At 48.3% G+C, this 26218-nt stretch overlaps 1 protein-coding gene across 1 annotated transcript in view; it reads right to left on the bottom strand.

The window, feature by feature from the left end:
- The window catches only part of RAB3GAP2 (RAB3 GTPase activating non-catalytic protein subunit 2), a 2371691-nt gene that overhangs the window by 655573 nt on the left and 1689900 nt on the right, over positions 1 to 26218 (bottom strand). Inside the window, exon 26 of the mRNA XM_069608591.1 lies at positions 21731 to 21837. Within this exon, the coding sequence (XP_069464692.1) occupies positions 21731 to 21837 (107 nt within the window). The remainder of the gene's footprint in view (positions 1 to 21730; positions 21838 to 26218) is intronic.

A 26218-nucleotide genomic window follows, 5' to 3' on the forward strand; every position in this document is an offset into this window, starting at 1 on the left:
TATGTGTTTTTAATATGGATGACGGACCCAATGAATTTAACTTTGTAATTTTTTTTTCTTTTCTCGTCTTTCTTCTTTTCCTGCTATTTTCTTTCCTGCCTTCCCACTACTTTCCCCTACAACCCTCTGATAATTAATTGAAACCTTATAATTAATTTAACAGTTTTAATGGTTTGACTTAAATGCCGTCAATGTAAGCTAATGAGTGTACAGTGCTAATGAATTGTTGAGGGGAAATGAGGGAGGATTTGTATTCTAGAAAATTCAACTGTTTGTACTTTTTTTAATATTGCATTCATCAGTTGAAATTTAACTAAAATATTCCGAACAAAAAAAAAAAAAAGAAAATACAGCGAAATCCGAGATGCTAGAGGTGTGACTCTCAAAAGAAGTGGCAGGTCGCATAAGGAACAGCTCCCAATTCCGAACAGTAAAGCGACACCTAGTGTACTTGGGCATACAATTGACAAGCACAGTGGAAACACTCTATAAAGCAAACTTTCCAGATTTAATAAAACAAATGCAGGCCGACTTTAATTAAGCAAAATGGTCCCCGATGCGCATCTCCTGGTTGGGTCGGATAAACGCAGTAAAGATGGTGACTCTTCCGCGGGTTCTCTATAGGTTTCATACCCTCCCAATAGCAATCACAAGCGCTTTCTTCACATCAATGAATACGATACTCTCTAGATTCGTTTGGCAGAATAAGCGCCCAACAGTAGCAATGGATATGTTGAGATCTCCTAGCCATAGGGGGGGATTGGGGCTCCGTAATGTATACCAATATTATGAAGCGACCCAGCTCAGAGTGGTTAAGGAGAGGTTTTCGGGATGCACAGACAAAATATGGGCTTGTATGGATAGAGAGGTAGCGGGATGCCCTTATCAGGTCTACTTTGGCTGAGTGGGAATGAGAGACCTCCAACCGCTAAACGTAGTAGGGTTCTATGCATGACTTGCGATATCTGGGAAAGGAGGATCAAGAAGGAGCATTTGTCTTCTATACCCTCTCCCTTCACTTCAATGTTCGATAACCCCAAGTTCACACCTGGCGTGACAAAGGGAGCGTTTTAAAGTTGGAAGGAAAAGGGTTGCGTAAAGATCAGAGATATGATTTGAGAAGAGGACGTAATGTCATTCGTAGAGTGCAAAACACAGGTGGGGCGGGGGAAGGGGACAGATTTGAATATACACAATTGAGAAACTGGCTGCGTCAGAAAGAAATCCATCAAGCTGCAACCAGGCCACTGACGCTATTCGAGACATACATCACTTCACACACGGGGGACAAGCATCTGGTGGCAGACATATACAAACTACTACAAGAATGCCCGGCCCCAACGCGCTGCCATACCAGGTGACATGGAAGGGCCTTTTGGGGGGGAGAATTAACTCTGGAGCATTGGAGGAACATACCGAAATTGACCAGGTCATTGCAACTGCGAGAGGCTTGGTACAAAATGATGGTACAGTGGCACTACACGCCCAGTAAATTGCACAAAATGTTCAGATCTGCAACGGAAGAATGCTGGAGGGGATGCACGGGGATTGGGCACATATCTGGTGGGATTGCCCTAGGATGAAAGGGTTCTGGGAGGAGATTATGAAAAATGTACAAGAATTCGTCCCAGAAGCTCTACCCCTTACATTAGCAGAGATCATGGGAGGACTGCTGAGACCAGAGTTTCATATCATTTCGAAATCCCAGAAAAGAGCATTGCTTATGGCGCTAACAGCCGCATGGATGGTAATTGCCAAAGACTGGAAACAAAGCTCTCCTCCATCAATAACCAGCTTGCTCCGTCAACTCTGGGACATAGTGGCAATGGTATGGATTACCTACAGGGTCGAAGGGGAGGCAGATACGTTCCAGATGGAATGGGGAGAAATGTTATGGTTTCTAAAAAGTGAATTTGTGCAACAATGGTGCCCCCAGAACATTCTGGTACTGTACTTGAACTGACACCCAGGTGAAGAGTGGCGAGCATGGATGTAAAATTGATGTGCTTAAAGGACTCAGAAGCTGAGCAGTGGTTCCTCAAGTGGGAAAGGTTGGGGATGGGGTGCAGTGGGGGGAATGTTATAAATGTTTAAGAAATGCAAATAAAAATACCTTTTAAAAATTATAAGGATTATTGCTAGATACCCCTTCACAGTGCCAATCTGCAGACCCGTCCAGGCAGAATAAAGCAGAAAAGTCATAACAGAGGAAGTGGAGCAGATGGAAGGGTCCAGAACCTTCTGCCAACATTAAGCTGATAATTTTCACCACATACAGGCATGAACGGATTTGGCAGGTAGCATCCAAGTTGAAAAGACTACATCCAGGACGTCATCCAACAAATCCCATTTCTTATATCTCATCCAAGCATTAAGGTTCAGTCTGCTGGGGCTTGAATGGAGCACCAGCACCTTTGACTGGGTGAGTAGGTCCACTCTTGCGGGAGGTGCCACGGAAAGCAGATGGACATGTCCAAAAGCTTTCTGTATCACGTCACCTAGGCCCAGTTGAAGGGATCAAAATCAATGTGAACCAGAATAGCTTCAGTTTTCTGAGGACTAGAGGAATGACAGGGATTGGTGGGAACACACAGAGTAGATTGAAGTCCCCACTTGACAGTCAATGCGTTCCCAGAACTCCCGGTCGAGGAAACTGATGAATTGCTCTCTGCAAGGATGGAAACACCTTTGCTTTTATATTTTTTGGTAATTAAATGATGATGCAGGTAATTCTGTTTTTGAAAGGGAGGTTTGCTACTCATGCCCAAGCTTTCATAAACGAGCCATGGCAAAATGACAGTGAAAATATGTGCTCTTCCTGATACCCTCATTATAGGCCCTGCAGTAGCACAGACTAGGTTCAAAGTGCACATGTACTCAACAAGAGGATCACATGGGGAGGGAAACCTACTATGGGACCAGTGGAAAGCCCCTCTACGCTCAAACCAGAGAAAATACAACCCACTAGGGAAAAAGGCCCAGCACACCTCTTGCAAAGAGAACGAGGTTTATTCTCAGAAAAAAGACAAGTACGTGATAGCAAAGATCTCTGCTGCCAGGGAGCGCTCTGACAAAATCAACATGGGCGATATCTTATAAAGGAAAAAAGCATCACAACTGACGTACAGCACATAGGTGAAAAATCCACAAAGCTGGTTAGTGCGATCCTATACGTAGGCGGCCTGCTCCATAGGGGATACCAGGTCATTTGTCCCAGCTTGTTCTGTCCGGCTTCTTCCACGTGGGGTTTTTCTTAGCACGTCATCTGGTGCACAGATTGTTAATTGGCAATTAAAAGTCCAAATCATGGGGTCGGTCACCAGGGGGCGCACAGATGAACAACTCGAGGTCCTGGAAAAGTGGATTGAGTCCCCACTACAGGCCCCCCCCCTCAAAGTACACTTGACGGAATATGCGAAGGGAAGGTTCCCAGCACGGAATGAGAAAAAGTCCGAAGAAAATCGCATGAGGAATAGTGGAGACAAGCTACCTTATTTGATACACTGCCCAGCTGCGTAATACACTCTGGCTCCACGTGAACCTCAGCGGAGCCGGAGAGGAATTGAGCCCTGCAGCGCGACAGAAAGAACCTTGATGAAGCCCGCGATGAGGCAAAAGGAGAGGCCTCGGATGAACTACCAACGGCACCGGTACTGACCGAGGCGGGACAATCACAAGTCTCCAGCGGCTTGTACAATACGCCGTGCCCATATGGTGAGTGGCAAATAGCTTTGGTGCAGAGCGACCCGCGACGTCGGCCACTCAAGCCCCTGACCACGCAGAGGCACCAACCAGTGATACCTGGCACCCCTACTTGGGGAGTGTGCAGGATTGATCAGCACAAACCGCTCCGAAAAGAGCCCAGTTCTACGAGGATTGAGAGTCCCCCCCCCCCACACGGAGGTAACGAAACGGAGCAGCACGAGTGCAGAGCCCAGGAGACTGCACCCCTGTGGCGGCGCTGCTTCAAGGGTGAGATTGCCCCTCCATGGAGCTTGCAGGTCCGGACATGAGGGAAGGTTGAAGCGGCCCGATCCGCAAGACGTGCTTTCAGAAAGGTACGCTGGCCCTGTTAAAGACATCACAACCCCCCCGCTGACCGCATAGAACCCTGGGCCAGTCGCTGCCCCCGACACCCACCAGTAGAGTATAGCGAACGTTTCAGTGAATAGTACGGCAGGCCCCACGCCCGAACACAAAACAGCTGCTCCACACGCGTGGACGCCCAAAGCACACGACGAAGGGGAGAGGAAATACATCAGTGTACTACGAATTTCCCTGTCATATTGAGACACGGAAGTAAGAAGAAAAGCATGGCTGCAAAATGAGCCCCGTGGAAAGTGAAGAAATATAGTACAGCCCTTGCTGCCTGGAACCATTCTGAAACCACCTGGAGTAAGCACTAATCCTGCATTAAACCCAGAACTCCCGGGGAAAGAAGGGAAACAAAACAAAAGGACATAACGTGAAACAACTCCCCGTACCCCAGAGAACAAAACTCACAAGTCCGGGACACATATCACAGCAGTGTTAAAGACAGAGGACCAAGACAAAGAGGGATCAAGAAGTGATATGGACCACTAGCCCCCCAAATAGAACAAAAGTGAAATAGATGACAATAAGATGACCAGCTTACGATTCACATCCCAGAAAGGGTGCAAAGTTGCCTCAAAGAACCCGTACGATCTCCACTGAAGCGCTTCCCACAAGATACCAGCACTCGGCAAGGGATAGGATACACCACTTCGGAGCCAACAACCTAGCAAAGACCACCAAGACTGAGGGTTGGGCCCCCATAACAGGGGCGTGTGCCTCCTCATATACCTCTTCGGTGGTAGCACCCCACCACCCAAAACCCTGAAGAGGACACTGAAGGTCTGAACCAGGTGTATGAACATACAACAGTAGCTCGCCATCTACGCATACAACCCAACAACTCTTCACTCCGCTGGCCACAGGATGGCATCAACACCGAGCCCGAGTGCAGAAACTGCCGCCACGAAAGGAGATATTGCTGCTTTATTGACAGAAATAAAAAATATGGGGGCCAATATAGGCGGAAAAATTGACAAACTCATACAACGGCTAGATAACATAGAAGATAGGGTCAAAGGAGTTGAGAACAATCAAGCTTCAATAGATACCTTAGAAACACAACTGGCCCACAGAATAACAGATTTGGAGCACAGGGAAGAGGAGTTCAAACTTAAGATAGATGATTTGGAAAATCGGGAAAGAAGAAACAATTTGCGCATTTTTGGGATTCCAGAACAAGAAGGGGAGACAAAGGAGGATCTCAAAACAACGCTCCACAACATCATCAAACTGCTAGAAGCAGACAAAGCCATCGACAAACCCAAAACAGAACGCATCCATAGAGCCGGTGGCCCACCTGGAGGCCCAAGATCAGTCCTTGCGCGGTTCCACCGGTACCAAGATAAAGCCAGAGTGTTGGAGAGAGCGAGGAATGGAGGCGACATTACCTTAGGGGGAGCACAAGTAACGATATATCAAGACCTCTCCTCCCTGACCTTAGCTCTCAGGAAAATGTGTAGACCTCTCACAAAATGGCTGAAAGCACGGGACACTCGCTATAGATGGGGATACCTCTTCTCCCTCTCCTTCGAACATGAAGGCACAAAGATCAGATTGAGCTCAGAGAAGGATATCAAAACATGCATATCGGACTTGTTGGGTCCGAAAGGACACGAAGAAGATCGAGATGAATCCACAAAAGATAGGAAAGAATGACGTATTCAAGGCCCACAGAGAAGAAGGGTGAAGGATTCGAGGAAATATCACAGAGGCAACATTTCCCCTGATGGGGGCAACTAGTCCCTCACAAGTATGGTACATTTAACTTAACTGTCTCTTGATAACAATGGACATAGATACTGATTGTAGAAAGGTTATAGAGCCTGATGTCTGACCAGAAACCACATGGTGATTCCAAAGAAGGATTAGTGGGGGCTCATTTATTGTATTGATTTTATTTTTGCAAAGGGACCGTGAGGTAACGGTCCCCACTTGTGGTTCGATGCCGGGCCAGTCCTATCAACCGGGTCTGATCGAACACCACCACATGGGGGGAGGGACAGAAGGTGGGGGGAAGACACGGGCAAGGGAAAACGTTAAGGAAAGGGCTAGTGCAGAATATGGAAAAAACAGAAATGTGATGTGGTCATTTGAAAAAAGGACAAGTCGACGGAAACATTTGAATACTATGTATAATCCTAGATTCCATAATTACGATGACCGCTGAATACTACAGCAGGGGCTCCATAAGGGTGGGAACGCTTAATGTTAAGGGTCTTAACTCACCAACCAAGAGATCGCTGGTGTTCAGAGAATTCCGTAGAACTAAAATTGACATTCTTCTCTTGCAAGAGAGTAAGCACATGAAGGGCGATGAGAGGTCAGTATTGGGGAAACAAGCGGGATAGAATTCTAGGGTTCTGGCCCATTGAGAAAGGGAGGAGTGGGAATCCTCATCAGGAAGGGGATAGACTTCAAGATTACCAAGACATGGTCAGACATGGAAGGCCAAGCCTTACTAGTGTCAGGGTCCATTGGGAATGTGTCCACCACAATCGCTACAATCTACTCCCCCAATGTGAGTCAAGCAAGATTCCTGTCCAAGACAATTCCCAAAATCATGTTAGAATCCTCCGGTCATGTCATCCTAGAAGGTGACTTCAATATATGGGCTGATCCCACACTAGACCGAAAAACTGGTAATCTGGAAACACGAGACAGAACTAGAGATGAGCATACCAATTTCACGGAGATGATGGATTTATATGGATGAATGAATGATGTATGGAGACAAATGCACCCCAGTGAAAAGGCTTACGCCTTCTTCTCAACCCCACACAACACCTTTACTCGCATTGATTACATCTACCTCACCAAAGATTTATACAACACGACAACACACACAGAGATCACCCCAATCACATGGTCCGATCATGATATGACATACAATGGGAACATTTGCCAGTTAGAGGCAGGAAATGGAGGTGTAATGAGACTCTATGGAAAGACCCCATCTTCAAGACCGAGATGGAAACTGAAATTACTGAATACTTTAGACTCAATGATACTGGGGAGGTCTCTAAACAGGGAGTCTGGGATGCGGGAATGGCAACTTGGAGGGGGATTCTTATGAGAGAGGGAGCCAGAAAAAAAAGGGAGAGAGCTCTGATAGAAAACAGAATCCGAGAGGAAATCTGTCAGCTAGATAAGGAGGCTAAAAATGGAGACACGCTAGACCCCGCCAAGATTAGTGAGGCAAAGAAAAAGAGGGAAGAACTCCACCTCATAGAACACGACCAAATAGTTTGCAAACTCCTATTAAACTCCTATTATTAAAACAAAGATTTTACGAGAAAGGAGACAAAGCAGATGCAATACTTGCGGCCAGGTTGAGGGAACAGCGAGCAGAACGTAGAGTCCAAGAGATAGTAGAAGGAGGGCCCACTACAGAGATTAACAGAACCACCATCCCCGAAGCCTTTGCTGAATTCTATGAAACATTATATACTCCAGAGACAGACCCAGACCCGCCCCAGCATTGAGTGCTATTTAGCTAATATCAATATGCCCAAAATAACGCCCACTGAATTGGCCTAACTGGAAACTCCTATAACAGGGGAAGAGATACAGAATGCGATAAAAAGATTAACCCTAGGCAAATCCCCAGGAGAAGATGGATATACGGCTGGTTTCTATAAATCCTTTAGTACTCAGCTCACCCCCTTTCTTGGTTGGTTGTTTGTTTGTTTGTTTATTTTATTCATAACGCGCGCCAGACTCAAGGGTAACTAGGCGCTTGTTTGGAAGGTAATGGTTACAAGGCACAGTGTATACATTTTATACATGGTTATGCAAAGGAAATGCAGTTTGTATAGTCAGGATGATATTACATGTCAAAGTATATACATTTATACATTGATGCATTTTGTGTGAACTGGATATAAATACATACATGGGTAATTTAGGTTTGTTAGTATACATGGGAGATATGTCATAAACAATAGTCCAAGCAGTGGAAGCAACAAAGAGTAACGTTTAGGTTTTGTTAAGTATCCATGCAATGGCGTGGCTTCTAAATTTGTCAAAATCTTGGATAGTTTGAATGTTGTAAGGGAGTGTTCCAAAGCTGAGCAGCTAATACTGGGAAACTGGCTCCACCAGTTCTTTTTAAGTGAATTTGTCTGTGAGATAGGGCAGGGCTTGATGATTAAGAACTTTGTGAGTGAGGCAAATGGTTTTAGGGTTGATTTCTTCTTGTACAAAGAGCTACTTGTGTTGCTTTCTAGTTACTGAAATGTGCTCTCTTTTGGGGATATTTAATGCCGTTCTGAGCGCATTATTTTGCAAGATCTGTAGTTTATGTGTAATGGATTTATTGGCGCCTAGGTATAGGATGTTACAATAATCCAATTTGGATTGAATGAGGGCTCTTGCCAGTGTAAGGCAGCTTGTGGGTGATAGTGGGTGATAGTAAGGGTCAACAAGCCTTAATCAGCTTGCCGGCATAGGCAGTGGCTGAGGAGGTCATGTTTACTTGTTTGATTAGGTTAGACTGGGCATCAAGGTAGAAATCTAATGTTTTCACATTTTTGGCTATGGGTATATTATTTCCATCGATGAGGATACTTGTGTAGTTAGGACTCAGTTTAAGAAGGTTATTAGGTGAACCAACTAGAAGTAACTCGGTCTTATCATTCAGGCAGAGACTGTGTATGGCCATCCATGCCTGAATAATGATGTAGATCTCGTTGATCCGTGCAACATCCTTGTCATGGGTACCTGATAGGGGTATAAGTATATGGGTGTCATCTGCATAATTTGTGTAGGTGACACCCAGACGGTCCAGTTTGTCAAATGGTAGCTTTGTAAAAATGTTGTACAAAGTGGGCGAGACACAAGATCCTTGTGGGACACCACATGTAATGGGAATGGGATCAGCAGCCGCCGAAGGTGAGAACACGCGCATGGTTCTATTCGCAAGGAAGGATTGGATCCAAGTGACTGCTGAACTAGAGAAGTGAGCTGCTGATGATAGGTGGTCACATAGTATTTTATGGTCCACCAGATCAAAAGCATCTGAAAGATCCAATAGGAGTAAGATGGCCACTTTGCCTTTGTCTTTCAATTCGTCAATCTGGCTCTTGAGATCAACAAGGGCAGTTTCTGTCCCATGCTGAGGTCTGAAGCCAGATTGGCGGATTCCGAGTAATTTGTTGGTTTCTAAGTAGTCTTGTATTTGCAGATAAGCAATTCTATCCAAGATCTTCAATAGGAAAGGGACTGTCGTAATAGGTCTGTAATTGGTAGGTATAGCCGGGTCTAGAGTCTGTTTCTTCAGTAGTGGGAGAACCCAGGACTGTTTAAAATTGCCTGGGACGGAATTACTGGAGAAGGAGGCGTTAATGAGTTTTGTGATAAATGGGGATAAATCTCTAGCTGCGTCTTTTATGATTTGTGCAGGGCAAGTGTCACCTTTGCAATTAGATGGTTTTAGGGATGCAATGACTTTTTGAACTTCCAATGTAGAGACTCTGTGTTAGGGAGAATTCTCTGTATAGGCTAATTTCTCAAACCTAGTGAGTCCCCAAGCAGCTTTGCTGGAATTTTGGGGTTTAATTTTTTCTCCTGCTAAGAGTGAGACTCTTTTTCTCCCACTCTTAGGCATGATTTGAGAATGTCCTTTGACTATGTAATGTGTTTTATGGGCTATGGGGTCTTTTACGCCATAGGGCTTCATGTGTTTTTGGTATGTGTGTTACACAGCACCCTCAGTGCAGTAACACAGGGGTGTCATAGTGACCCCCAAACATAGACTCCATACCCTGGGACTGACTACTGTCTCCCAGGGCATGTAAAGTCACCCTTGGCTTTACTAGTCTTAAATTGTGAACAGAACCAGTACAAACCATCATATTGTGGAAGTACTGGTAAGGGTAATTCGATTGCCCCTGGGTCTGTTTTTCGAGATGGCACTGTGCAGTCCCCCCTTGCCGAGTTTATGGCTGGTGGCAGTGGTTCCCACGCAAAATATTCCACCGGAGTATTTCCTATGGGATTTTCCCATTCATTTTAAACGCACCACTTTTTTGGTGCAATGTTAAAGATACCGCCGGGTTATTTATTTAATATTTATTCCCCGGTTGGGTCTTTTTGCCAGGACTCGGTTTTAAAATGGCGTTTGTGTTTGCCTCTGTAACTCCAACCCAAGTCGAGCCCTTTGTTCCACTTTTGGCGGGCTTCTGCACAGAAGCCTCCAAAAGTGGTGCCACTCTGCTGGGTCTACAGGATGTGTGGGAGGGGGGACTAGGCACCCTGGACTGAGTTGCCTCGGCAACTCAAGTCGCACTCTTGTGTGATTGGCCCATTGGTGAGCCGCCCGGCTCACCACTTAGCATGTTTTAGTGACAGCTAGGACTGGTGAACCAAACCGGAGTCGGACACGGTATTGGAGGCAGCCATGGCGCAAATAGCGCCATGGCTACCTCCAAACTTTGAATGAGGCCCATAGTCATTTAAAACACTACCCACTGCAACAAAAACATCTGGTGCAGACCCAAAATCTGACCACTTCTGAGTGTTTCTCAGACCCCTTTTACCAAGATAAAAGGGAGGACCCCAAAGAGAAGGGAGAGGAGAAGGCCAGGTGGAGAGAACAAGGTTTTCCCCGGAGGGCTTCCAAAGGTCCCATAGAACTGCCAGCGTAGGATGAGTTCTCACTCGGCTAGGGACAGCACCACCAGGAGCCCACAACTAGTCTCTTACCTTCCGCAGATGCGTATGGGAGTCCTCAATATATGCCCAATATGTACGAAGATCGTCCCTTATGTGCTCCAACAGCACCCTAAATTGCGCTGCCTTGTAATACATGCGAAAATCCGGTAACCAGAACCCCCCAAAGGACCTCGGGAGAGTCAATGTGTCATGTCTAATCCTCGGTTTCTTACCATTTCAAATGAAACGATGCATCATGAGATGGAGAGACCGGAAGAACGGCTCTGGGATCTTTATAGGAAGAGAGGAGAAGAGGTAAAGAAGACAGGGGAGCACATTCATTTTAACAGACACTATACGTTCAAACCATGAAAGAGTCAGGGGCGCCCATCTAGCAAGGTCTGACTTAATTTTAGAGAGAGTCGGGGGGAAGTATGACTCCAACAGGGAGTCCAAATCTTGCAGAAGGCGGATTCCAAGATAAAGGATGTCTGACCACACGACTTTAATGCCTTCCACAGTCACTCACCCCCCCCCCCCCACGCTATCTCGTGAGACCGACCCTACCGGCATTAAACATGACTTAGACAGGTTAATCTTCAAGCCAGAAAAGGCACCAAAGGCTTGAATCAAGGAGAGAAGATTGGGCAGGGAGACTTCCAGGTTAGTTAAGTATGCTAAAATGTCGTCTGCGAAAAGGGAGAGTTTAAAATCAAGCTCCATGACCCTGGTCCCCGTAATCCCCGAATGCTGCCGGATCGCTAGGGCTAGCGGCTCCATTTGCGAGAGCATATAAAAGGGGGGAAAGAGGACAGCCCTGCATAGTTCCTCTGGAAAGAAAGAGCCGATCAGAGATAACACCGTTCACCAATACCCTGGCTGAGGGCCCGTTGTACAAGGAAGCAATCCAGCGGCAAAACCTTACACCCAGCCCCATTGTCCAGAGAACCCTGACCATGTAAGACCACTCGACCCAGTCAAAAGCCTTCTCCGAGTCAATAGAAAGCAGGAAGGCATCCAAACCACTACTTGAGGCCTCATTCATGAGGTCCAGGGACTTCCTGATATTATCTGACCCCTGGGTATAGGGGTATAGGGGCAAACAATCCCCTCCGGGTGAGCGGGATAAAGCATCGGCCTTACCATATGAAAGCCCTGGTCTATATGTTACCACAAAGTCATAGGCGGCAAAAAACAGGTGCCAACGCACTTGTCTGCTGTTCAGGCACTTAAGGGAGGCCAGGTCCTGCAGGTTTTTGTGATCGGTGTAAACCACAGTTTGATGTTTGGCCCCAATGAGATGGTGTCGCCAGGTCAGTAGTGCATCCTTAATGGCCAGTAACTCTTTCTCAGTGACTGTGTAGTGGGACTCGGGGGATGTAAATTTCCTTGAGTGGAATGCTACAGGGTGCAACTGACCCGTGGAGGGACAGGGTTGGGAGAGCACTGTGCCTAATGCATAAGAAGAGGCATCGGCCTCCACCACTAACGGGAGTTCGGGGTCGGGATGCTGTAGTACAGGAGCTGTGGTGAATCTAGCTTTAAGTGTCTCAAAAGAACGCTGATGCTCTGAGGTCCAACAAAACTGGACCCGAGGACTGGTCAAGGCAGTCAGTGGTGAAACAATGAATGAAAAACCGGCAATAAAACGCTGAGAAAAGTTGGCAAAGCCCAGAAACGACTGGAGCTGTTTGAGACAGGTTGGAGCGGGCCAGTCGATGATGGCACGTACTTTGGACATGTTCATGGATAGACCTCCAGGTGTAATAAGAAAGCCTAGGAACTCTACTTCCCTAGTATGAAACACATATTTCTCGGGTTTGGCGTACAAGGAATGTTTTTTTAGCCGAGTTAGTACTTCTGTGACATGGCCTATGTGTTCCTCCAGTGAGGAAGAAAATATCAATATATCGTTTAGGTAGGCCACAACAAAAACGTCCAAGACGTCAGAGAACACTTCATTAACAAAATGTTGAAATGTAGCAGGAGCGTTGCAGAGACCGAAAGGCATTACAGTATACTCGAACAGCCCTTGTCGAGTACAAAATGCTGTCTTCCACTCGTCTCCGCTACGCATACGAACCAAGTTATACGCCCCCCGAAGATCCAATTTAGTAAAGATGGATGCCTTGGTTAATCGGTCTAGAAGCGTGGAGATGAGGGGTAAGGGATACCGATTCTTGATGCTAAAGGCGTTCAAACGTCTGTAATCCACACAGGGACGTAAGTCACCCTCCTTCTTGGGCACGAAGAAGATCGGACTAGCAGCTGGAGAGGAAGAGGGTCGTATGTGACCTAAGCGTAGGGCTTGTTGGATGTATTCCTTGAGTACCAACTCTTCCGATGGAGATAAGGAGTATATCCTGCCCTTTGGTATAGTTGCCCCGGGGACCAAATTAATGGGGCAATCATAGGGCCGATGTGGTGGTAGGCCTTCTGCCGTGACTTTGTCAAACACCTCTCGGAATTCATGATAGACAGCGGGGATCCCCGCTGTATCGGTCCCCACTGTGTGTGGGACGTTCGTAGATGGATCTGTCTCCTCAAGGCTGGCGGAAGCCATAGCCCCAAGGACGGTGGCCGGGGACGAAATCGAAGTGGACTCGATCAAACAGAAGTGTTGGCAAACTTCAGATTCAAATGTGACCTGCCCATTTCCCCAATTAATCAAGGGATTGTGCTGTTTGAGCCATGGAATGCCTAAAATGATGCCGAACTGCGGAGTGGAAATCAGATCAAACGCTAGCGTCTCTTGGTGCATGCTCTGAATCCCCACTAACATGGGAGCGGTCTGGTACTCAATGGGACCAGAGACAAGTGAGGTACCATCGACCGCTTGTACCGGCTCTGGGTACTTTTTCTTGATCAAGGGTAGATTGAGGTCGTGAGCCAGCGAGATATCAATAAAACAGCCAGTGGCCCCGGAGTCGATCACGATCTGTACTGAGTGAGCCAAACCTCCGGCTGGTTTCAGCTGGGCCTGGACCGCAATCGGTCTGATGGGACGAAATGCAGGTTCATTGAGGGTCAGAGAAGGACTCGCCCGTACCCCCATACTTAGGGGCGAGCCTTCTGAAAACCCGATGTTTTATTTTTTGGGCGGCGGGGACATTCTCTAACATAGTACCCTAAAGTACCACAGTAGAAACAAGCGTTATCGGTTCTCCGACGCTCCCGTTCGGCCTGAGTGATGGGACTCCGGATCCCTCCAATTTGCATGGGTTCCGGAGCAGAGACGGACGGGGCTGGGAGTGTCTGGTTGGAAAAAGTCGTCTCTGCCCTCCTCTCGGACCTGCGAGCGTCCACCTGTAGAGCCAGGTCCACTAACTCAGGGAAGAGCCGGCACTACAGAAAGAGCGTCTTTCATGTGGCTACAGAGACCACGGTAGAATACTATGGCTTTCTTTTCTTCAGGCCACGAGGTCTCTGCAGCCAGTTGATTGAAACGGGTGATGTAATCAATCAGTGTTTGTTTTCCCTGTGTAAGATCAAGCAATTCCAGGTCTCGGGATTGTGCCTTATACCTGGTGTCAAAAACCTTTGCCATTTCCGTCACCAGTAGGTCGAAATTATAGAGGGCAGGGTGATCGCTCTCTAATAATGAGTTCGCCCAAATGGCCGCTACACCTGACAAGTGAGAAAGAAGGAAAGCTGCCTTGGTAACGGAGTCAGGAAACAGCTGTGGTCTACACAAGAAGTGAAGTTTGCACTGGTTGAGGAAGGTACGATATTTCCTAGGATCCCCCTGATAGCGTTCGGGAGCAGCAAGAGGAAAGGAGGTTGGAAGGACCACTGGAGTGGGGACTGTGGGTGCTGTGGGCGGAGGTGGAGGCGGAGCTGGAGGGGTGGGGTCGCTGAACTCGGCATCTGCGGGTAAAGGGGCACGTGTACTTTGTAGGGCGTCGAGTCTATGGTGGATGGCCGTTGTGGCTGCGGCCATGTCGGTCCTAAGGGCCGCAACCGCTTGCATTAGAGCGGCCACAGGGTCCCCGGAAGAGGTATCCATAATCCGGACGACCAGGAAGGCTTCACAGTCTGTTCTGATCTTGATGGTCGTGCAGATTATTGTACCTCCGTCCCCAAGTTGTAACGCTCACCTGACTCCCACGGAGGCGCTGGCCTGGTTCGCGCTGCTGTGACCTCTTCTAAGGTGATGCGCAGGGTTCGGAAGACGGACTGGACCGGGCCCCCAAATCTGGCTTGTCTGGCTCGCAGAAGTATCCTTCTGTAGGTGAAAATAGGGGATTAACTGTCTGCGGGGTAATGCAATCAGCCTCTCACCCTCCTCGAAACCCTTCTGTGATTCCTCGTAGCGTCTCACCTTAGGGTCTGGAAGGACGAGCTCTCCATCCTGCTTCTGATGCAGGGGCACGTTGGTATCCAGTTACTTCACTGGATTTTCGGATTGGTGAGAACCAAACTTGCTTGGCTTCCAGGTAAGTTTTTTGATAAGGGGTTCCCCTTGTGTCCATGCATTAATGTACTAATGCTAGTGTCTTTTTCCCCACAGGGGCCGGGGTACGGAATGCCGGGGAACAGGCACCGACCCGAGATGAGAGGGGAAATCCTTGTAGAAATCAGGTAAGTCTTTAATGAGCGTTTTTTGGTAATGTCTTTTCATTCACTCATTAACGCTCATGTCTCTTTTTCCCCTTAGGGGCCGGGGTCCGGAAATGCCAGGATGCGGCGCGGACCCGAAATGAAGAGGGAATGAATCAACAGGTAAGTCTTAACATGGAGATTTAGCTTTCCTTATTCCCTTCTCTCTCTCACCTTTTGTTCTGGTATTTTTCTCCCTTGGCGCTGGGGCGTGACTGCGAATCCGGATGATCGCTGCTGAACATGGAGGCGCCCTGTAAAGGTGAGTAGAATGCGGCGCTGCAGCGATCGACGCGATGAGCTTTTAAATAAAAGTCTTCCTTTTCAGGATTGTCGGCGAGATGTCTCCGGGATGCGGATTTAGCAGGTAAGGACTTTTGCTTCTTCTGTTCTCTTCTTCTCTTCCTTTGCAGGTGATCCAGGATGCTGGCAGGCGTGGCAGAAGTCAGGATGCAGGAGCAGACACGGTGAGCGTCCAGCTGCTAGATGCAGAACAACGCGAAGCACGTGTGGCTGTTCGGGTGGGGTTTAAATAGCCTTGGAAGAAGTTCCAGGTATGTATCCTTCCTCCAATCAGGTATGTATCCTTCCCCGACAACGCCCGGATGGTAAATTAGTCCCACAGGTAAAGTAGTTCCTTTCAGGCCTCAAGGAGGCCGGGATCCTGCAGCATGGTCTGCATCAGGTAAGTGCACCCAAGCACTTCCATAATGAGCCTGGCGCCTATGGCGCCAGGACTGATGTCTTTTATGAGCCTGGCGCCATAGGCGCCAGGACACTGTCCAAAGGGCCCCTATATGGGGTTGCTAGGTCCTTCCTTGGGGACTGGATGTCCGCTTTCGGGGACGCAGGGCTTGAACTGGCTCCCCGGGAGCGGGCATCATGACACAAGTACCGCACAGACAGAAAGGATACACTGTCTGTGCAATCTTTGAGGCCACAGGTGTGTTGAGCCGTCAATCAGGTAACAGGAACGCCGGAAGGACCCCTGACCGCTGCAAGGCAATGTTTAATGGTTAAACAAGAGCAGTGCAATTGGTACGGGTAACAATCAATATTAACTAGGCTTACCCAGGAGTGCTGTAGGTAGAGTCCTAAATGTGGCGAAAGCCACAGATTGCTGATGGAGGTGAAGAGGCGTTCAGCACAGCTCGTAGGTGGATCACACCTGGGTATGATGTAGATGGACCAGTAAGACAAGAATGTCAAAAAAACAAGTTCCAAGATTCAAGGTTCAGAAAGGATAATCCAAAGGCAGTCCAAGAGAGAGTTCCAAGGTCAAGGAGCCGGGGAATCAAGGCGGAATCCAAGAGGCAGAAATCGGAGGAGCGGGCAAAACAAATCCAAAGAACAGTCCGAGGTCCCAAAGTCTGGGATCATAAGCAGGTAAACCAGAGCGCTAAACAATCCTCAAGAGATCGGCTGTGAAGCGCTTTACCCATGTTGCCAAGATGCTTTTAAACTGATTAAGTAGTCACATGATGTGTCCCATGGACGTGCGAGACGTGACGTGATCACGGGACGCCGGATGTTCGGGATTGCCGTGGGAGTCTCCGTGGGTGTGACCAGCCGTGAGTGCGTCTCCATGGTAACTGCCAGCGAAACAAAGGACGGTAAACACCGGGGCTACAGGCTGGTGTCCTCCTACGCCAGACAACCTGCTGGTTCTTTCTGTGTGTAGGGACTGCTCTTGTGATTAGGTGTGGGGCGTGTGCTCGTGTGATTCCTAATGGGACGAGCAACGGGAGACGTGACAGAAAAACATGCAACTCGATCTCTAACAACAATTGGATCCTGGGCTGACACACATTCTCAGCAAACCCATATAAATGCACAGCCCCTCCACGTCACACCCCAATGCAAACCGAATCATCAAAGGATTCAGACTTTGGAAGCGCTTGGCGAGGATGCAGACACTTTCCTATATTTCCTATGACCTTGCACTCACCTCCTCTCCGAAGGCCCACTTGGATTGTGAGACTGAGACTGATCAACACTCTCGCTCCCCTGGGCGGCACCCTGGCTGGATTCGCCCATTATCTCACCAGATGCCCTCTGAATGTCGTCCTCCGTGACCAAAGAGTATTTATAGCCATCATATTCAAATGAGAGCGAAAAGGGATGACCCCATCTATATCAAACTCCCTTGGATTGGAGCCATCTGGTCAGAGGAGCGCACAGACGGCGGCGGGCCAGGGTAAAGGCCGATAGATCTTGATAAATCGTCACCTTAGAATCCTCCCAGGTGATGGGGCCTTTTTTCCTTGCCAGGTCGAGGATTTTAGACTTCTCAGAAAAATAGTGAAATTTCTCTAAGATGGATCTGGGCCCCCTACTAGGATTACCTGCCCTGTGAGCTCTGTCAACTGTTGGTTCATCAATATTGCCCTCGTCAAACAGCTTGCAAATCACTGAGTTGATGACCCTGAGAATGTCCGCCTGAGACTCCCCTTCTCGCTCCGGAACACTGAGGAATCTCAGATTGTTCCGGCGCTCCCTGTTTTCTAAATCATCTAGCTTTAAGGTACATTTTTCCTCTCTTCTCTCCAGCTCTGACAGACGCATGTCGATTTGAGTCTCCAAAATGTCAACCGAGGCCTGATTCGCCTCCAGTGCCTGAACCCGCTCATCCACCGCGTCCACTTTTTTATCCAATGAATCCAACCTTCTGCCTATGTCTGCCCGGAAGCCTCCGATCTCCTCCAAAATGGCAGCCATGTTCCTATTAACCTCCTGGGCATCATGGGCCTCGGGTTGTTCCCTGGCCGACATGTCGGGAGGGGCCTGGATCAGAGGGGGAGAGTAAGAAAACTTTGGAGAGCCCGGGCCCAGCTCATCCGAGGAAGCTCCAAGCGTTGCCCGGAGGGCAGACGGGGAAGGACACCAGAGAAAAAGCCCCCTCCAGATCAAGAGAAGGACATGCCCAACCGCCAACAGATAATAGGCCAAGCCCGTGACACCTCCTCAGACCCTTAACCAGGCCCAACCGGCCCCTTCGAAATACCCCCCGGGACAGACCCAGAGGTGAGGCCTCCGAAGAGCTTGGGGCGTTCACGGGGCAAGGACCCTCAGTTTCCCAAAGTCACTGACTGCAGGAGGGGAGGGGCAGCCCCTCCCATTCCCCAGGCTGTGTTGACTCAGGACCACACTCAAAGGGGGGACACCCACTCTTCTCCAGTCTGACCAAAAGAGCCAGTCCCCCGAGGGGTGGGCGAAGAGAGGGCCGCTCCGGGTCCTCAAAATTACTGCGGGCCATGGGCGCCCGCTATATCCGCAGGGAGGGCCCCCATCAAGCGTCCCAAGACTCTCTCCTTGCAATCGGGGGCTCCAGGCACACTCAGACCTCCTACTGGGGGGGGTGGGGGACAGCACCCAGCGCCCAAGATCCAAACTGGGCCTCTCACACACTGCCTCGCGGGACGGGCATCCTCCGCACAAGCCCGCACCAGCAGACGCCAGGGAGCGGGGGCAGGGGCTGAACCTGAGGCCCACGTACTGCTGCACACCCATGCCTCAAAGCTCAGTGATCCTCCTGCAGGCAGGCGGGCGCCCGCAGCTCATCTAGTCTTGCCGTTGGGGAGGGGGTGGCCCCCCCACCCCAGGCCCCCAGGCCCACGCCGGGACGATTCCGCCACAAAGGCCAGGCTCCCCACCCGCAACCACTACCCCGGCAGATGGCGCGGGGCGCGGGCAAAGGCACAACACACCGAAGGAAACCTGCACCTTCACACTCCGGCAGGTCCCGCAGCTCGCTGCTCCTCCCCTTGGGTCGCTCGCGGGGTAGGTGTCCAGAATCTCACACGGCAGATGAGCTCTCCTGAGCCCAGGGATCCTCTTCTTCTTGACTACAGTGCTCCGTGCTCCCCCGAGGGGGGGGCAACTCCGAGCACTTCCGCTCCCTGCTGCACCGCTCCGCCTCCTCGAGAGAGCAGAAGCCCCAGGGCGAACCAGAAGGCGTGAGCTCTCCCGCTCCAATGTTCCCAGAGCCCGATCTAGGGTTCTGAAGCACTGTTTTTGGTCCAGACAACGCTCAAAAGCTGCATGCCACTGTCCAGGAGACGTCCCGGGGTCTAATTCTCACTCCTGGGGGGTTCTTGGGGGGGCACAGGTCCCTGAAACCACAGCCCACGGAGGAAACAGACACGGAGACGTCAAGCCATCTCGGCGCCCCCTGGCGGCCTCGCTTTTGGCTTTTTGAGCCTTACTTCACAGATGGCATTGATGACCTGAACCACTTCCAAACCCTCATACACCTCAAAATCATCCTCATCCACAACATTCTCATTCACATTCTCTGAGCGGGATTTTGAGAACCTGCAACACCTGGACATTTGCCCCTTTCCCACACAATCTACATTCAACATAGATGGAAGGGTACTGTGAGAAACCAGAAGGTGTCTCACCCACTTGTCCCCAGGGATCTGTCATCCAGGTGGCCAGGACACGGACATCGCTTTTGGATCCAGTTCCTGGGGGTGCACCAGTGCGGGAGGATCACCTGGGTGAGTGGTCTTCGTGGAGAGGGAGGCAGACACAGGATGTTCAGACGTGGTATCCCCTTCCCCGTTATACCTTTACCCCATCCTACCAGGTAGGATATTTAGGAGCTCTACCAGCCCCCCCTTTACAACACAAACACTTTCACACGGACAGACCTCTATGAGAGAAAATAGACTAGAGCAGTATACCTGACGTGTCCCAATACAATGTTCAGGCGAGGTCAGGCAATTACTGACACACACCAGACTACCATTAAGCTTCCCCACATGGATAAAAGGCTGAGCACACTTTGAGCGAGCGAGGCAAAGCAAACGAGGAAACAGCAGTTTCGGGGCGGCAGTTGAACGAGAGAAGCAAGACAGCAAAACAGAAGGGGATTGCAAGGAGGGAAGTTCCCTTGACCTTTTCGACAAGGAACCATTATTTTCCAGAATCCTCAAGAATAAAAGGCGTAGGACCAGGAAACCAGGCTGAAGAATCTTGCATTGTGTGTTGGAGATACATGGGGCCCTCCCGTGTCAATAATCAAGGCGGGGAAAAGTGCCAGCCACCGTGGTACCGTGCTTGGTTCCAAGAACAAAGCAGCGTTGGTGAAATCAACACAGCTGGCAAGTTGATGAGAACGATACAAGACCGCTCTGTGTTGAAGCCAAGGTTGTAAGCAGCAACATTGTATAGCGAGCACTGGAACGAACATTGTTAAAACGCGTGCGATAAGAGACGCAAGTAAAGTTGAACTGCTGATGAGTGAGTAAACTTTAAAAGCAAGATACAATACCTTTGACAGAGTAGTCTGGAACCGCCTGGGTGCTCAATCGAAGGTCTCTGTAAGGTAACCAATTGAGACCTGGCAAAAGCGAAAGTGAGGAAAAGGTTATATCAAGAAGAGAATGAGTAATTGTGAATCAAAGTGGTCCTGCAACGGGTCGAGCAAAATCCCGCACACAGTCAAAAGTCTTGATTTTGATGAAGTAGAGAAAGTTTGGAAAAGTAGAACAATTTGGTCTGAGCCCGGCAGAGGGAGACCAATTGAAGGTTTTGTGTTCAAGTTGGTCTGAGCCCGGCGAGAGACCCTGGGTGAACAGTAAATCAGCCAAGAAGTTGTATATGTGAAATCCTAAGAGGAAAGGAACTTTAATGTTTCTCGTGTTGCATCAGGCCCTCTGAAATAAGAGACTTTGAATGACAAAGAGACTTTGGCACAAAAGGCCCTGATGTTAAGGTTTTGAACTGCATCCTTGTGCTAGAGAAGCCAGAGAGTGTGCTAAACTCGAGTGTTCCGCCTTATCCTGTGCTGAAAACGTGAGGATGGGAAGCCAAGGCTTGAATATCCTGACCTAGGGAAGGGACTTAGTATTTTCAAATTGGATTTGACAAACAGTTACAATCTGCCCAAATGTTTCTTCTATTTAAAAAAAATAACGTCACAATCTCTCAAGGAGCTCTCAAGAGCATAGACATCGACATTGCTTTAAGCTATGGGCCATTCATGCCAAGTGTTGTTTAAAATGCTATCATCCATATATCCTCACAAATTCCCAGTACACAATGCATCCGAAATTCAGAGAGGAGGGCGTGCTTTGTATAGTGTCTTTGCAAAAACATTTTTTTACTCACCATACTCCCCCCTCCCTTCACAACTCTATTTACGATGACATTACAGCTTTGTGGGTGATGTTAATTTTGGCTGGCACGCCCGCCACCGCCACTGAATGTGACTACAATACTTGTTGCTGCAGTGCCACTGTATGAGCTACTATAACCAAGAGGGTCTGGAACTACATCTTTCAACCACTCACATGACATCAGCTCTTATTAGAAAGAGTTGGATATTTTTAAACATGATTGTGTTCAGTCTGCATATCAAAGAAATCAAATACCTTACCTCTGGATCCTTGTTCCATTGCACAACATATTCCCAGCAACAGTGGGCATGTAGGACATCCAATTCCAAACTGCACGGAAATTGTTCATATGCTAAATTAAGCAGCTCTGTTGTAAGGAAATGCTTTAGGTTAGTCAAATCCTTTTTTCATCTCAAGATACTGTTCATTCCAAGAAGTTGTCCATTGATTTCAAACAATATATATAATTCCTCAAATATCATTGTTTTGTCTAAGTGAAAAGCTGCACAAGGATAACTACTGGCACCAAGCGCAAACATTGTCTCGTAACATTTACACAAACACAATGACACATAGGTATAGTTTTCTCAATGTTTTCCATTTATTCAAGTAAAAAGGGATTAGATAAACACCTCTCTTTCCCTATCCTAACAAGGATGTACCTACCTAACAAACTAAAACTAAAGAAAGAAAACCTAGTGTCCAAAGTCTCTGAACCTCGTACTAATACACACAACAAAATAATACAAGGAATATTTGGCAAACTTCCATTGCACAAACAGGTTAAAAGGTCAAACTTATATGGTAATCAAGTAGTCCTTGTGACCAGGTGTGATGCTGGAAATGCATTGGAGGGTGTTAGGCATAATTCCGTGCAGTGCCCTTAGGGACCACTACACACAATTAAGACTACAGGTGGCAATACAAGTTTTACTGTTGGTACAAGCCTATACTACTAGGTTATAGTGGTAGCAGTAGCGGAGCAGCCAGGCTTATCTCAAGAGTATATGAGCAGTAGCAGAGATTACATAAAGGGACCACAATGACTGTGACTCAAGCAAACACTGACTCAAGGTTTCAGGTAAAAAATATAAGTACATTTATTTTTAAACCATTTGTTATTAACACAACACTTCTATTAATTCTAAAACCACACATAAAATATACTACAACTAACCAATTCACTTTGTACAGTATTATTTGAGGTAAGTACCCTGTGTTTGAATGGACCAGTGTTATGAAACAGAACACGTTACCGTGAATACAATTGCGATCACTTTTTGACAGTTCGGTCTACTAGATAAACGTGTATCCGCTGCAAGAAATGCTACCGGGGTAAAAACACACTTAGCACCCGAAATACCCAGAGAGAGTTGGGGGCAAAAATCACAGGCAATATGTTGGTTAGGCAGACAGAATCGAAGAACACAAATAGACAGGAATTCAAGAGTCAAGGGGCCGGAGCCAAAGTCAAGCGACACCGGGTGCCTGTTGTCGAGGATCACACAGTCAGACAGTTCGAGATTCAACGTTGCCAAGAATACTTTGATATTGTCAATGTACGGGAGCAAATGTTATAAGAAGGAGGGAAAAATAAGGACAAGCCTTAAAGTAGAGAAATAGGGATTTCACCCAAAATTCAAACAGGACACAGTACCTTTCTCAAAGGACGAAGCTGGTGCCACGGCAGTTGTTCCTGTTGGTTTCCCGCAGACCCACGCTTTCCTGCAGCTTCAGCACGAAAAAGGACGATGAGGGGATCCGCACCACACAGGGATGAGGCCGGCAGCAGCGAGAGTGAATAAAAGGTGCGCTCCTTAAAAACAGGAGAGGTTCTTCAGGTGGCTATCCGGACCACTACAGCAGTGTGCAGCGATTTTGACCACAAAGGCGACCTCTGGCTGAAGAAGATGAGCTTGTTATCCCCACCAGGCTCAAGGGAAGAAGACTCCGGACTGGATATCCTCCTAGTCGTTGAAGGGTAGATAGCTCAGGGCTTCATTGGTACGGGGTAGTTGCAGCAGTCGACCTCTCCACCACTTCTCGTCCGTTCCTTGCAGTTCCAGTGGAGACTCTCTGACTTCCAGCCCAAGAGACCTGCCTTTTATGCACAAAACCCCCATTCACACAGCCTGGCTGTCAATTACCCAGCAAGGGGGTTGTCCAGCCCGGACAACCACCTTGTCCAATCATGTCAAAGCGGGTCTTGGGTTTCTTAGGATACCCTGTGCAGGGGGTGACTACACCCCTCCCTCACATTCAGCCCACCTAGACACCCAGGCGCCCTGAGGAGGGCTTCTAGGTAGAAGCCCGCCAAAAGACAGTGAACAAAGAAGGCAAACCTGGTTTGCCGCGCAAAGTAAAACACAAGAAGGAGTTTAACAAAAAGAAATGGTGAATAAACCGCACCGGAGCCAAACGAAAAAGGCTTTGGTCAAACGGGTTTAAGTCTGAGGCTAACACAATAGCCTACAATATTACCACGGTTATATAAGATAACCGCGGTAGAAATTTAGGATAGATACCACTCCCACCAGCCATGTCTAAATGTTAAAAGAGCGAAACAATGCTCTAGGAGGTACAGATAAAAAGAGTTAACCCATCCAGCACTCCATGTAAGATGGTGTGTACTGGATCTGTGGTTAAATTTGACTAAGTAAAGTTAATGGTACCTTTACCCTTTTCTGGGGGACGGTAGTCGCCTCAGAAATGGAGTCGGGGGGAGTCTGAACGACAACCCTGTGCCACTGCACAGAAGGTGCTGTGTGACGCACACAAAGAGGGGGGCTACTGAAGTGGTGTACTCCAGAGCCCACAATCACAAAAACAGGTCAAAACACATAGCAAAATACAAGTAAGAGTTGGGGAAAAGCTCACACTCTTACCAAGTGGAAAGAAACAACTCCAGAGATCCAGCAAAGCTGCTGAGGGACTCACTAGGTAAGGGAAATTAGCCATGAAATGAGAATTCTCCCTAACAGGGGGGACAGGCTCTCCATGTACTGGTCATGTACTCCCGTATCATGTGTGTTCTGTGTTATATCCTGCACAGGATTCCAGTTGGAACCCCTGGCAGTGCAGCTCTTTCTCTTTTTGGTCATGGTTAACAGAGACCTTTGGGATACCCCTATGGCACCCGTGGGTGGGGGTCAACCCTGTACCACGAGTGTGTGTTTTTTGGCACATGTGTGTTGCCCACAGAGCAGGGTATGGGCTGGTGGCAGCTTTATGCTGATGTGACAGGTGCCCTGAGTATCCTCTATTTTGGGATAACCAGGCCCTGCCATAGGAATGTGTGGATTCCTGATAAAAGGCAAGATGGCCCCTGGGGCCTATTGGTTACTATTGCCTGTTACCTTATTTTCCCAAAGCCCTGGGAAGTCCTGACTCTGTCTCTTCCCCCGACTGGCTGTTGGGTGGAAGAACCATATATGGTATTGTGGGGAAGTCCAGGCCGGCCTGGCTGGAGCCTTCCCAGTGACTATGTTATGGGTTTCAGGTTTCTATGTGTGCGACACAATGAATGAGACAGCCCTGCATGAAACTGAACTGAATGCAGTGTGGTGTGCTGAAAGGCTGGGTGCTTGCCTCAATCCACATTCCTTATTATGGGTGTCTGGGTGGAAGTGAATAGCCTGAATGCCTGTGAGCCTGACTGGCTGCCTGCCTGCCTGCATGAATGAATGCCCTTCTGTGTGATTGGCTGACTGAGACTGGCTCAGCCAGAGTGAATGAAGGACCGACGTGTATATCTGGGGATCTCTCACTTGCCAATTTGTTCAGAAGCTAAAGTTGAAACTTGAAGCTCATCCTTGAAGCCCAGCTGGAAGAAGAATTGCTGCAGTATTTCCTTCGATTAAATCTAAAAGCTGTAGAGTCTGTCGAGGACTGGCCAAGAGAGGACCTGGCTAGGATTCCTCTTCCCGAGCTACGAGGGACGATCGTGCAAAACCTGCTGCTCTTCATTGAGGCACCCTGGAAGCCAGTTTCTAAAGGCTGCCGAATGGGAGAAGGGGTCCGCCGAGAATCCTGAAGAGAAGCGCTGTGATATCGAGGCCTGTTAGGGAGAATTCTCATTCTATGGCTAATTTCCCTTACCTATAGTGTCCCCCAGCAGCTTTGCTGGATTTGAAGTGTTTGTTTCTTTTTACCTGCTAAGAGTGAGACTCTTTTTCCCACTCTTAGGCATTTTTGCTATGTGTGTTCTAAGCTATTTTTGTGTTTAATGCCTATGGGATCTTTCTCAACCCCATAGGAACCATCTTTATTCATATGTGTTACACAGCACCCTCAGTGCAGTGACACAGGAGTGTCGTAGCGACCCCCAAACATAGACTCCATACCCTGGGACTGACTACTGTCTCCCAGGGCATGTAAAGCCCCCATTGACTTTGCTAGTCAAATCTATGAACTAAACCAGTACAACCCATCTTACTATGGAGGTACTGGAAGGGGTTAATAGTTTTCCCCCTATATACAAAAAAGGTAGCAGGCGCCCCTCTCTCGAAAGAACAAGGCATGATAACCTGTTCAGTGGTTATTAACCACATTGAGAGTTCGCAGCCATTGCTTTTTGCTCACTGTACCTTCACAGATGGGAAATATTCATTTGCATATCAGTCTTTGTCCCGCCCACAAGGGCAGTCCAGCACCGAAATGCTATGTTTTCCCCCTATGTTCATTTTCGAGAGGGTACCGTACAGTCCCCCTCTCAAAAGTTTCTGGCTGGTGGCAGTGGTTACTACCAT

This window comes from Ambystoma mexicanum, chromosome 4q, assembly GCF_040938575.1.
Source record: "Ambystoma mexicanum isolate Mex_15411 chromosome 4q, UKY_AmexF1_1, whole genome shotgun sequence".
Classification (NCBI taxonomy): Eukaryota; Metazoa; Chordata; class Amphibia; order Caudata; family Ambystomatidae; genus Ambystoma; species Ambystoma mexicanum.